We start from the raw sequence: 14,062 nt of genomic DNA, 5'->3' as shown, positions 1-14,062 counted from the left end.
AGATACTATAAGAAGCATGTGTGTGTGTGTGTATCAAGAATGCGCTATTGAGTCTGACATATATAGGGGCATCTTTCATGAAATAGGGAGTGGAAAAACCCAGCCCTCCTGGTTTCATAGAAAAATAAGATATTTTGGAAGAAAGACTAGTCAATGAACTAGTTTTAGTAAGAATGGAAATGCACTCCTTTATGACACTTCAAGATAATTACCGTGGGGACAGGAAGAACAATTTTGGTCTTGCCGTTCCTTGAAGTGAAGTAGATGGTGTCCGTCCATGCTTTCCTGTTAGCCTCACAGTTGATAAATACTGTTTATATGTTGTCTGGCTAGTCATCAATCCCAAACGGAGAGCCAGCATCGGGTACATAGCTAGTATCTCTGAGGATCCAATCACAGGTTTAGCAAATGGCCATCTGTGTTCCTCTTTTCATGTCACCAACCTCCCTTCTGTTTAGCAAGCTTGCCAAGTTGTCACTTTCTCTTGATAAAGTTCTCAGGATCATCCAATATCACAGGCAGCAGATCCACAGGTACAGCTGTTCAAGTGTCAAAGAAGTGCCAAAATATTGGAAGAAATTTCCACCCAAAACACTTATTTCTGTACACAGCTTTTGCAATAAATTAGTAAGTTTTTATAAGTATGAGCAGTTGCTTATAAGTTAGTTAGTCAAGATTTTAGTGGGTCTGGGCCTTTTAAGAGACTGAGGATCTCAGGTCAGGAGTGTTCATTTGAGACCCTCACCCCCTTCATGCAGAATCTTGTGTGTTTGTGTCGTTTTTTTCTTGTCAGCTGAGGAAAAATGTAAATATGCATGCAGTACTTTAAAAAAACTATATTTGGCATCAGAATATTAAGAGTTTATGACCTAAAGAAAATACTTTTACATTCTGTGTTCAGATTATTTTAAAAACTATCCTCTTTTGTCAGCAAATTCTAAGATTAGGTATTCCAATAGGTATTTCTTTCAGAAGAAGATCCCATTCTGTAGATAGAGCAGATAATAACAATAGTCTTGGATGTCCCATTGTGGAATATAGTTTATTTTCAATAAAGGCAAGTCCCCCAATTGGGGACCCAACGTTCTGCTGCATCTAAGGAATAAAGGACATTATCCAGAGGACAGAGACAATAAGTAGGTTGTCACCAAAGTTTCTGCATCTCTTTCCAATGTACCATTATTTTGAGAAGAATGGTCCAGTCTTGGATTTTAAAAAGGGATATACATATAATGAGAAATCAGGCTATGGTTTGGCTGAGACTAGTTTTTGCTTTTTCAGCACTGTCCACAGGCACAACCATTTTGCTTGTGCTCTCATGGCAAAAAGGATGCTGTTGCCACTGGCAGAGTTGGTTGGTTGGGTCATTTCCCACTTAGCTTTATGGGCCTCACTGATGCTTTCAAAGAGAAGAATGTTGACGTGGCCAAGGGCCCCCACCAAAAAGGCCCTGCAGTGGGTCTGTACTAAGAAAAACACTCATTTGGATCCAATCCTAGGCCTCTTTTTTCTGTGTGTGAGCTATCACTCTGCAGTTCTACCATGACTCTTCAGGACAGTTGTCGTGAGTATATGGGGGGGGGGAGTTAGGGGGGAAATGCTTCCAAAACCTGCCTTCAGTTGAGACCATGAAGAAAGCAGTGGTTCTTTCTCTCTCTTGACAATCATTTTGAAACCAGCCAGCTGTCTCTCAACAATTGTCAGGTAGTCCGTTATTGCCATTTCCAAAAGGGTCAAAGTCACCCCAGTCCTAAGCCTTTGTGTTGATCACTGCTTGAATGGCTAACACGTCGTTGCAGATATAGGTAGTCTGGGGGCGGTGGAGTAGATTCAAGGGACAGAACTCAGGAAGGCCACTGGCAACATTGGTTTTATTCACAGGCCGCTGGAATGAGGAGGAAGACTCCAAGGGAACGAATGAGGATGAGACGTGATGCTTGTTGACTTGATCCAGGAGAGTGAATGTGACCTGATGAAAAGAAGATAGCTAATGACATGCCTTTGCCACAAGTACCAGATAGACTGTAATTTTCTAAAAGAATCATGAGGCCCAATCCATGTGTCCTCATGGAATAAGAGCAGCTTGGTTCAAACATTTACTGCACCCACATCCATGGTCATGTGTTGGAGAAGAAGGCAAAGGTTTCTCTTCTGCATGTAAGCTTGGCTAGATGGCTATACTGGAGCAGGCTACATAAGCTTGCATAGATGTGCAGTATGCCATTCAGTGCAATCCTTGCATCCACAAAGCATATGCGCTCTATTTGGCTCACTTAAAGGGAAAGAAATAAGAAAACAAACAAAAAGATGCCCCTTCCTGTCTTCTCTTTCCAGGAGGAAATTTTCAAATTTCCAGGAGGAAGTTTTCAATTTTCCTCCTAAAAGGTACAGTGCATCAGCACTGCCCTAGCTAGGCTTTTAAAAAAGGAAAACACCTCAACCCCCCCCCCTCATTTTCCCATTGCACAAAGCCATGAATTTCTGAGACATTCATTTACAATTTTTCTGCACTATCCACAAGATACTGGTGTATGCCTGAAGAAGTGGTTTTTAATTCACAAAATTAAATGATTGTTTGATGTTTTTAGTTGTCTAATAAAGGTATCACCTTCTTCTGCATTTGTATTAATGATATTGGGAAATTAAAAACAGCAAGCCGTCCATTTTGATTTGGTTCCAGTGATCGCATGTGCTGGAAATGACCCTAAACGAAGTGATACTACCTGCACCTAAAATAGAGTAGCCCCTGACAGGGAGCCAGAAAGATATAACAGGAAAGCCATGGGGACAGGCTAATTCATGCTGGTGCTTACATTGCACTCTTGCTAGGAAAAGGAGAGAATCAGTCTGCCCTCAGAGCAGACCACATAGAGGAACAAATTCCCATGTGGTCAACACCCTGTGTGATGTAGTGTCTGAGGCACACTTCTGAGGACTGGGAAGGCCTGATGGGTGCAATTCTGCCTCAAAAAGGAACTGATGTAACTTGAATCTCAGCGAATATAGCCTCTCTGTGGTATACCTTGTACCTGCATAGTATATTGCATAGAGAAGTGACAGATACTTATTTTTTCCAAACAGGAAGATTGCTATGGTGGTTGAACTGGACTTTTATCAGATTGAGGGAGACTGAGATTCAGCCTCCATTTTTGGCTGGGAAGGGGAAACCCTAGATGCTGGGAAATGAAGTCTGACAACATCTGGAGAATAAGAGTCAGGTGTGTTTCCCAGTTTCACTCTTGGAAATTTTTAGCCAATACAAGGGCAGAGAATCGTTACTCTTCCATAAGTTGTTAGATGACCACTCCCTTAATCTCCAACTACTGAACATGCTAGGTGGGGCTGATTGGAACCGGAACCCAACAAAGTTCCTGGTGATGGATCTACAGAGATACCGGGGGGAGGGGGGAACAGCATTTCGTAATACAGGTTCACATTTGGATTTGAGCCATGATGATACAAATCAAGAGCGGACCAACTTCAGTCGTGTGTAGTCTCCTTTCACAGAATTAGGGAATAATGGAGTTGGAAGGGACTTAGAAGGCCATCAAGTGCAACCCCCTTGGCTCAATGCAGGAATCCAAGTCAAAGCAGATCTGACAGATGGTTGTCTAATTTTCTCTTGAGTATCTCTGGCACTGGAGTGCTCACCATCTTCCTAGGTAATTGGTTTCTAAATGACTGTTTGGTGACGTGTATATGAAGAGCCAGGGTATGTAGTTTAGTAGATAGAGTGACAGACTAGGAGCAAGAAGACATGGGTCCCAAATTGTGTTCAACCATGGAAACCCACTGGGTGGTGGCACCAGTAAAACCATTCCTTAAATATCTCACATACCTCGAAAAGCCTATTAGGGCTACTGCAAGTCAGTGAATTCATAGGTACTGTCGTTTGTTAAAACTCCATATCCAGGCTCCAAATAACTATTTCACAGTCAGAGCACCCGCTCTTCTAAAATAAGGCCTCATATTTTTCAGAAGTATGAAGAAGCTCCTTTACATGACTTTCTTGTAAACCCAGTACCAAATGGCCCCTACCTTATGCTGGAAAGGCCATTTCAGTTGGAAATCATATTCCCCTTTCATCAGAACCAAGAAAAGAGAGAGGTGGGTTCCAGATCCTGTGCCGTCTCCATTCAGGAAGAGCTTGAGGCAGACTTTGTAACCGTAGCGACTGGTGTAGAATGCTATGGAGATGAAGAGGGAGAAAAATACACACGGATGATGTACAAGAATATTGGGCAACGGGACCCTTTAGCAGATGGTGTTTGTTAATGTACTGTCACAACTGCAACAGTGAATCTGCAGCAAAAAGCCTGCATGGAACTGGGGAGGACAGCAAAGTGAACTGACGTTGCTGGCCAACAGCTCATTACATCTTTTACTACAGTGATTCCCAACCTTGAATCCCCAGATGTTCATGGCCTGCAACACCCAGAGGTTTTTAAGGATCATTGGGGTACATCCCAGGGGCAAGAAATCAATCACAGACCCAAATTAAAGGAAAGGACAATCAGGTAAAGTCGAAGATAGATTTGATTAACGTCCTGCCTACTGCTGCAGGATCACTAATATAAAAACAGACTAATAAATTATACTTATAAATTATAAGTGTTAAATGTAATAAATTTACTACAAGGTTTGATAAAATATAAAAGGAAAATAAATGCACTTGTTTCTCATCCATTCATTCCTTATTTCATAACATGCCCCTGTTCTGAAATTCTTAAAGCATGAACATTTTCCTTTGGTATGAGATACATTCAAAATTTCAAATTTCTTGGTCACAGGATTTTAGAGGCTTTGATTACAGACTCTGAGGTCCCCCTCCTTTTTGTGGATTGCTCTGTTCTGACAGGTGCTTTAAAGCCACTTCTCTGTTTCCTTCTACCACACACTGAAGTTTACTCACCAGGGGAATAAAGTGCTCTCCGGCTTCCCGTTTGTGCTTCCCGAATCCGAAGCCCCACCTCAGGGATCTTCCAGAGGAAGCACCCATCGTACGTGGTGTGTTCCAGGGCATGGATTCGAGATACCAAGTTGCTGATCATCACATCCTTCAGGGCAAGCAGTGACTCTTGCTGTTCCACCTGAAAAGTCCACACAGAAGGGGAGAGTGGGGATTTTATGGGTCTGAATTGAAGGTGAACAGAACCCTGACGTACAGAGATTGTACACTTCTACAGGTGTGTCCTCTTTGAGCAATCCTGTACTTTTCATAGGTATATCCTTGTCCACCTGGAGGGTCTTCTGGCAAAGGCACGTTATCCAGAAGCCTGCTGTCGAGTTGTTCAGAATAATAACCTTAGAACTGCAGAGCTGGAAGGGACCTTCTGGATCATCAAGTCCAGTCCCTGGAAAGGAGGGACAAGGAGGGAATCGAACTCCCAACCTCTAGCTTCGAAGCCAGAGCCCTAAACCACTGAGTTATTGAGAATGAGACATTTAATCCTAAACCAGAACTGGAACTACCCATTTCCAGTGGACTGAAGACAGTGCATTTGCCATAGGTTAGCTACAAACAGATGCAGAGACATCACCTTGCCGACAAAGGTCCGCATAGTCAAAGCTATGGTTTTTCCTGTAGTGATTTATGAATGAGAGAGCTGGACCATAAAGAAGGCTGACCGCCGAAGAATTGATGTTTTTAAATTGTTGTGTTTGAGGAGGCTCTTGAGAGTCCCCTGGACTGCAAGGAGATCAAACCTATCCATTTTAAAGGAAATCAACCCTGAGTGTTCACTGGAAGGACAGATCCTGAAGCTGAGGCTCCAGTACTTTGGCCATTTCATGAGAAGAGAAGACTCCCTGGAAAAGACCCTGATGTTGGGAAAGTTTGAAGGCAAGAGGAGAAGGGGACGACAGAGGACGAGATGGTTGGACAGTGTCACTGAAGCTGCCAACATGAATTTGACCTAACTCCGGGAGGCAGTGGAAGATAGGAGGGCCTGGCGTGCTCTGGTCCATGGGGTCACGAAGAGTCGGACACGACTTAATGACTAAATTACTACAACAAAGCTACCTAGAGTGTTCGCGACGAACAGATAGGCGAGGTATAAATGGAATAAATAAATAAATAAATAAATAAATAAATAAATAAATAAATAAATAAATAAATAAATAAATAAATAAATAAATAAAGCTACAAACTGACATGATGTTGCTTGAAGTGCTAGTTTAGAAAGGAACCAATGACTGGGAGTTCGATTCCCCACTGGGCCCCCTTGACAGGGGCTGGACTCACTGATCTCTTTCAGCTCTGCAGTTCTGAGATTGTAACACATTCCCAAATTGTACCTTTTTTGTTGTTGTATTAATTCAGTGTGCATGCCGTTGCTGTGGGTGTGACATCACATGGCAGGAATGGCATGTGATGTCATGCCTACATTTTTTTTTTTAAAAAAGAAGATGTTTACGAGCATCTTCAGATGCGTCTAATTTTAATTACAACTTTATGAAAAATGGGTTACAAATCCATATGCATGGACAGAGGGGAAAAAGAGGAAAAAGAATTGAAGACGCAACAGTGGTTAAGGGAAGAGGCTAACGGGGGTGGGAATGCAAGGAAGAGCAAAAAAAGGGTAACCCTGTATCAGCTGAAACGGTGGTATGTCTTTAAAAAAAACAGAGCAGAAAGGAATAAGATTAGGTGCTATTGTGAACCTCAGTAGGGCTTGGCATTGTGTGCTGTGACAGGAGTTGCTGCAGATTCAAGCTGGTTTTTCCACAGCATGTAGTTTTAGCCTTGGGTGAGTCAAGTGTGACCCTCCAGATGACGGACTACAATTGCCAGCACTCCTGAAAACAATACTGCTGGAATGTGTAACCCCAAAACATCTGGCTGGCTACATTTTCTCACCCTATTCTAAAGGAATGCTGGCTGGGGAGCGAGAGGTTGGGAGTTCAATTTCCCAACTGTGCCTCCTTGACGGGGGTCCATAGGGGTCCCTTCCAGCTCTGCAGTTCTAAGATGATGATGATTAAGAGTACTTCTCCTTTTGATGCTGGACCTGCTGCAATAATTATTATTTTGGGGTATGTCTTGAAGAAACACCCATGTTTGCAAGCCTTCCTGGTGTCCTTCGGCCCATTTGTCTTCTGGGTAAGATAATAAATGTTGTACAGTACTATATCTTCATGTCTCATCTATTGTTCTTTACTGTTTGTTTTGTTATTAGCGAACGCTGTATCGATATCTTCAGAGGGAAGTCATTTATCGATATATTTTGAAAGAAAGGCAAAGAAAAGACGCAGCCGTGCATGGCAGCTTCCTCAAAAGAAGCAGGCAAGGACTGAAGAGCAAATTTTCCCCCCACTGCCATCTGGTCTTGGAACAGTTATTCCAAAAAGAGATTGAAAATATGGCTGCACCAAATGTTTTCTAAATCTGATACTCATTTTGAAAATAGGAAATGTGCGGGGCCAAAACAGATCTGATAGAGGAAAGAAGGCATCTTTTCCAAACGTTTGTCATTAACTTTCCTCTTCTTCCCTTGTTAGTAGCTGTTACGGTTCACCTCCACCTCATTTCGTTTTTACTGCCTTCCCCTCAACTGCATTGGGCTTCGTTGGCTTGTGCCACGAGTGAACCAGCTTTTGGCAACCTGTGATTTACATGTACAAGCAATGCTGGTTAAAACCGCACTGAGAGTAGTCGAATGTGGCCGAGACACCTGGGAACGCAAAGAGACAGAAGGTGCAGGGCCCCCCAAGAATACTCTTGACATGATGCAAAAAATAAAATAAAATAAATGCTTGAAGCAGTAGCATAGTCATTTTCTGCATAGGCAGAAAATGGCAGGTGCTTTTAGCTATTCACAAAACCCACAGAACCAGATTGTGACTTATTTTTATTACAGAATCAAATGTGCAAATAGAACAGGTTCAGTCTACAATGAACATGGAGATAAAACGTGAGACTCCAATCAGTACAGCCTTCCCCAGCCAAGATATTTCGGACTACGGCTCCCACATTGTCTATCCATTGTCCCTGCTGGCCTGGCTTTATGAAGGGGGGGAGCAAAGTGTGGTGCTTATATACTGCCCCATAGCACTTAAAGCACTCTCTGGGCAGTTTACAAGTACATAAATTATGCAGGCTATACATTGACGCCTCTGCCCCCAGTGAGCTGGGCATTCATTTTACTGACCTAAGAAGGATAGATGGCTGAGTCATCCTTCAGCTGGGTACCTGAGAATGAACCCCAGGTTGTGAGCACAGTTTTGGCTGCAGTACAGCAGTTTAACCACCGTCCCACTTTTCTTTATGAAGATCCAGATAAGGGCTGAAACTGATGATCCATTGGGATCCCTCCACCTTCCAGAACATCTGGAGGACATCAGGTTGGAGAAGGCTGAGGCATTGGATTATAGGCCTAGGGCAGTGGTTCCCAATCTTGGGTCCCCAGATGTTCATGGACGGCAACTTCCCAAAGCCCTTGATAACCCAAGTTGGGGAACCACTGGTCTAGAGGACATTCAACATTTTGGAACCAGGAGGATCTGTTCTCAAGCCCAGCATCTACATGGGATCTCTTGCCTTTCCCTTGCCCCTGCTCCTCTATTGCCTCTTTACAACAAAGGAAAAAAACAAGTAGACAAAGTGCGGTTCTCCAACCCACCAGAGTAACATAATTTTGAGCATGGAATTTGAATTTTTCCAGCAGACAATTGGTATTTCATCAGCGTTGTCTAAAATCACAGGCTTGGAAAGCTAACTTTTTGGACCAAAACTCTTATCATTCTTCAGTCAATACACCTAGTTCAAGGAAGGGCCTTTTCCAGAGCTCTTGATGTGGAGATGATAATAATTCTGACCTAACTTATATATGTATTTAAAGGGTTACAAGATAATCTGGAAGAAGAGGGAAATGCTTAGGGTTATCACTTAGGTCAGTGGTTCTTAACCTTTGTTACTCGGATGCTTTTGAACTGCAACTCCCAGAAACCCCAGTCAGGACAGCTGGTGGTGAAGGCTTCTGGGAGTTGCAGTCCAAAACTCCTGAGTAACTCAAGGTTAAGAACCAGTGACTTAGGTGGTAGGTCATTTCATTAAAGTGAAATATGGTCTCTCCAGGTCAGTGGTGCTCAACCACAGTGGTTCTCAACCGCTTTATTCTTGGACTAAAACTCCCAGAACCTTTCACCATTAGCTGTGTTGGCTTGGATTCCTGGGAGTTGTAGTCTAAGACCTGGAGACTCAAGGTTGGGAACGACCACTCTAGGTCAGTGGTTCTCAACCTTGGGTTAGTCAGGTGTTTTTGAACTGCAACTCCCAGAAACCCCAGCCAGCACAGCTGGTGGTGAAGGCTTCTGGGAATTGCAGTCCAAAAACACCTGAGTAACCCAAGGTTAAGAACGACCGCTCTAGGTCATGCAGCTCATCTTACCTTCTCCTCCAGGTAGAGAATTCTGGCCATGGCCTCCCCAAGGGTGACTCCGGGGTCTTCCTCTCTTCTACCCAACTCATGGCTCAAGACCGAGATAATGTTCTCCAAGGTCTTCTGCCGTGCTTCCAGCTCAGCCACTTTCTGATTAAACGGAACGCCAGTCCTCAGCCTCTCCCACACCTTCTCAAGAGGGAAGCCCAGGTCTGCCAATTGATGCAAAGCCTCAAGGAGATGCGGCAGCTGAGATGCCACAATTTCTTCCCCTTGTCCACTGCGTATGTTCTGATAGTGAAGACTACCCTGAAACACACAGAGTCATTGATTGTCATCTTGGAGTCAAGACAGCTTTCCTGTGAGAGTATTGTTGCCACAATGAATGTGAATGATTATACAGTACTTCCGAGTGGCCAAAGGAACAAGAAAAAAAATGTTTCCCCACCTCCTCAATCATCCCACTGGAAAGGCTCTTTGTCCCAGATGCCTTAACATAACTCAGCTCAACTCAACTCAACTCAACTCAACTCAACTCAACTCAACTCAACTCAACTCAACTCAATCAATCAATCAATCAATCAATCAATCAATCAATCAATCAATCAATCAATCAATCAATCAATCAATCAATCAATCAATCAATCAATCAATCAATCAATCAATAGTTCCTTTCCCCAAAAGAATGTGTAACTAAGTTATGTTATGATTGTTGTAACTTAAGAAAGATGACCTCATATCCATTATAGGTAACTGTAACTTTTAGAGTTCCTTTTATTGTTACGGTAGTGCTGCCTAACTATATGATGGAAAAGGAGTTTCACAAGGTTCAAATGCTCAATACATGGTAGAGAAATAATATCACATGACTCACATTGCACCTCATGCTCTGTTGTGAATTCTAAGGTAACAGCAACATGAGGTACAATATATATAACTGTGGCTGTAGTATCGCAGTTTAACCACTGTGCCACAAGGCTCCTTCAATACTTAGGTTTTATACACACACAAACACAATTAGTTAAACAATTTAATTAGTTTTGAGAAATGGAGAAGTGAAAAGTTGCTTTCAAACCACAGCAATAAAGGTTAATTACAGTGGTGCCTCGACTTACAAACGCCCCTACATAAGAACATTTCGACTTACGAACAAAAAAAGCAGGGGAAGCGGGAAATGGACTTTAGACTGCCTGGTATTGCGTGGTAATGTAATTTTAAAATGAAAAAATTGGTTTAAAAGGTGATTGGTTTGGTTTAAAGCTGCTTGGTTTTAAAGGTGTTTTGTTTAAAAGGTGTTTGTTCCCTCCCTCCCTCCCTCCTTCCCTCCCTCCCTCCTTTCCTGCCCTTTTTTTAACCTAAGTCATCTTAGGTTAAAAAAAATTCTCCCCCTAGTGGTAGAGGACAGATTAACTGGTTTTGCATTGGTTTCTATGGGAACTACAGTAATGGTTTGACTTACAAACGGCGTCTCTACATACAAACAAAAAACTGCCGGAACAGATTCATTGGTTTTCAATGCGTTCCTATCGGAAATGCTGATTCAATTTACGAACTTTTTGACTTATGAACATCTGGGACGGATTTTAAGTTCATAAGTCGAGGCACCACTGTACTATTTTTGTCGGCAGGGAGGGGGTTTGGAGATTTAACTGCAACCATTTATTTTGTAAAAGTAGCTTTCAGTGCTCTGAGCCTTAGTGCCCGCAAGAAGGAGAGAAGAAGGTGAGAAATACAAGCCATTCCATGAAACCCACCTTGTCAAAATGGCTGAGTGGTTCAATTTCCTTCTCCTTTGGGTATTCGGAAGACATTTCGCTACAGCTGCAAGACAGAGGAATGAGAAACATTAAGAGAACGCGGTCTAGCAAGCTTTCGCACTGGAGGGTTATCATGTTTTGTTACTTCTTTCTTTTCATAGCTTTGTATCCTGGTCAAAGTCATCACCAATTCAATATTGTATCCTCATTGGCTCATAAAGATGCCAGCATAGCAATATATCTCCTGAATCAGAGCAGGCTGTTAAAGCTTAGACTTGCTAAGAACAGACATAGACAGATACATTTTTAGGCCAACTTTTCATCAATGAGTTCAGAATTCACCTCAGGTTTCCAGTGGTCAGTGCTTCTGGGTACATTTTTCCCTGTCAATCTCATCCTTTTTCTCTCAGTTCAATTTCCTCATCCAAAAATAACTATCCTCACCAGTGCTGGTCTGAGGTCAGATGAACAGAAATCATGCGTTACCCTAAATATGCTGCTAAAAATCTGTAGCCAAAGAATTGACTAGGAACTTCAAGGGCGATGTATGAGTTATCATTCACCTCATGGTTTCTTGGCTCTTCTCAATCCCTTCATGCAACGATTCACAACTTTTTCCGTGTCATACCCCATTTTCTGTTTCCTTTTCCATTTAAACAAAATTATTTTACGTTAAAAATAATAAGAATTTAAAAATATTTTAAACTAAACATATTTATTTATCATATATTTATTTATTAGAAATTTATCCTGCCCATCTACTGGCATGCCACTACTCCGGGTGGCTTGCATACATAAAAGAGTATAAACACAAAAAATGCCCAATCCCTCACCAAATTAACATCTCATCAAAGAAAGAACCCCCCCCCCCAAGAATCCCCCAATGATGACAGCAGTCAGAAAGCAAAAATAAAATATAGCAAAAATAAAATATAACGACATAATAAGCTATCGTGCAGGGAGAATATTTTGAAATGTGTTGCTGAAAATAAATATTTTAAAATTTAAAATTTCTCAGAGATAAGGACACATAGTGTTTTCCAGAAAATCCTGAATTCTAGAAATCCTGTCTATCACAGATGTTTATTTAAACCAACACACACACACACACACACACACACACACACCCCTCTCTTGGAATTTCTTCATGCTTCCCTATCGGATTCACTCCCTAGTATGGGAAACAACGCTTCAAATTTTCCAGATTACCTCTTGCCTCTTAGATTTCATGCTTCTCACAACACGATCTCATTCCTCAACTTCTTTCACAAAGTTATTTCTGCCCCAAAACCTACATGTGATTTTTGTTGTATCTCAGGGTGTGATCACATGGAAGGCTGTCCTGGTTAGAGGCAAACCTCTGTATAGCGCATGCTGGCATTGAAACTGCTGTCATCATCCACACAGAAATGATCCTGGGAAGGGGTGGGTTTCAAATCTCCACATGTCACACATTTCCCTTGTCCCCTGTGCTCCTACACTTTGTTGTTGTTTAGTCATTAAGTTGTGTCTGACTCTTCGTGACCCCATGGACCAGAGCATGCCAGACCCTCCTGTCTTCCACTGCCTCCTGGAGTTGGGTCAAATTTATGCTGGTCGCTTCGATGACACTGTCCAACCACCTCATCCTCTGTCATCCCCTTCTCTTCTTGCCTTCACTCTTTCCCAACATCAGTGTCTTTTCCAAGGAGTCTTCTCTTCTCATGATATGGCCAAAGTATTGGAGCTTCAGCTTCAGGATCTGTCCCTCCAGTGAGCTCCTATACTAGTTCTGCTCTTATGAATGAATACTGTTTCAGTTTAGTGCTGTAGCAGAAAAATATATATTTAAAACAAAGCCTACAAATTGCATCGCTCTTACAGTCCTCATCCATGCGAACAGAAAGTAGGAAAAAGAAATGGGGTCCACCGTGCCCCACTTTATGCATCACCCTGAGAGGCTCCCCAGTTCCTCCTTAACCCATCATACTCTGAGGGCTACAATTTGCAGGTCAGAATCCTTTCTGATTGGGTGTGTTCCCGGGACAGTTTGCATCTCTAGAAAATAGCACAGGGCTAGGATGGCCATGAGCCAAACTGAGGCAGTTGACTCAGGTGGCACAATAAAGACGGTGGCAGTGCCACCCATATCGCCAATTTGCATTCTCCAGTTGCTCCATGGCCAACTGTGTGGATAATGCCCTTGTACATGAAGTTTAAGAGTATGTTTTCTTTTCTAAATATTTATATTTTGCCATTCCTCTGCAGTGGTGTCGAACTGTGGCCCTCCAGATGTTCTTGGACTTCAACTTCCAGAAGCCTTCACCACCACCTCTACTGGCCAGAATTTCTGGGAGTTGAAGGCCAAGAACATCTGGAGGGCCACAGTTCGACACCACTGCTCTAGTGCATAGGTTCCCAAACTTTTTTGCCCTGTAGTCCACTTGCCAACTTCTTTGTTTTCCGTAGACCTCCTGCCTACCTAATATCGCATTTTCCTAAACCTACTTCAAATGTGTTTTAAGGTTTTTTTTGAAAGAGTGCACAAGTGTAGAAAAATCGTACAATTTTTATTCATACCTTTATTGAAAAAACACAAAATGCAACTAAATATTTGTACTTGGAACAAAAAATATATCAGAACTTAGTCAAATTAATAAATTAATACACAGCTAATGATGTTAATGAGAGGGATGAACCTGCTGTTCTGATAATAGTTTGTCAATATTTGGTTTGAAATTAGTTAGGTATAATTTTAAATCTCCACATTCAGTGATTTGCAATGACTTTTTTTTTGCAAAGAAGATTAGAAACTGCTCTAAAACCCCTTTCCATGAGGTACGAAGATGGAAAAGCTATCAAAAACTTTCTTGCGATAGCCCATAATGCAGGATAAACACATGAATGTCGCACACCACAATACAGATAGTACACAGTACCTAATTT

General features: G+C 42.2%; 1 protein-coding gene across 2 annotated transcripts; it reads right to left on the bottom strand.

The window, feature by feature from the left end:
* Positions 1-821: 821 nt before the first annotated feature.
* LOC110090965 (TNF receptor-associated factor 1) lies at positions 822-11,723 on the bottom strand. Of its 2 annotated transcripts, none has more exons than XM_078388680.1 (6): positions 11,701-11,723; positions 11,135-11,201; positions 9,390-9,689; positions 4,913-5,090; positions 4,039-4,187; positions 822-1,969 (listed from the first exon to the last, which is right to left on the bottom strand). In XM_078388680.1, exons 1-6 carry the CDS (start codon positions 11,703-11,705, stop codon positions 1,751-1,753), a joined length of 918 nt encoding a protein of 305 aa, XP_078244806.1. In that variant the 5' UTR covers positions 11,706-11,723; the 3' UTR covers positions 822-1,750. The 2 variants fall into 2 exon arrangements, with proteins under 2 accessions (XP_078244806.1, XP_072845189.2); XM_072989088.2 differs by lacking the exon at positions 11,701-11,723 and adding an exon at positions 11,480-11,611.
* Positions 11,724-14,062: the final 2,339 nt, after the last annotated feature.

The sequence above is a fragment of the Pogona vitticeps genome, chromosome 2 (genome assembly GCF_051106095.1).
Source record: "Pogona vitticeps strain Pit_001003342236 chromosome 2, PviZW2.1, whole genome shotgun sequence".
Classification (NCBI taxonomy): Eukaryota; Metazoa; Chordata; class Lepidosauria; order Squamata; family Agamidae; genus Pogona; species Pogona vitticeps.
Note: the sequence above shows the minus strand (reverse complement) of the source record. Positions and strands in the feature narration are given on the sequence as shown.

Coding starts and splice junctions, on each gene's coding strand:
- LOC110090965 (XM_072989088.2), bottom strand. CDS start 11,514: ATGTACCCAGAAGCACTGACCACTGGAAACCTGAG. Junction 11,202..11,479: donor CTGACCACTGGAAACCTGAG/GTGAATTCTGAA, acceptor TCTGTCTTGCAG/CTGTAGCGAAATGTCTTCCG. Junction 5,091..9,389: donor TTCTCTACCTGGAGGAGAAG/GTAAGATGAGCT, acceptor TGGACTTTTCAG/GTGGAACAGCAAGAGTCACT.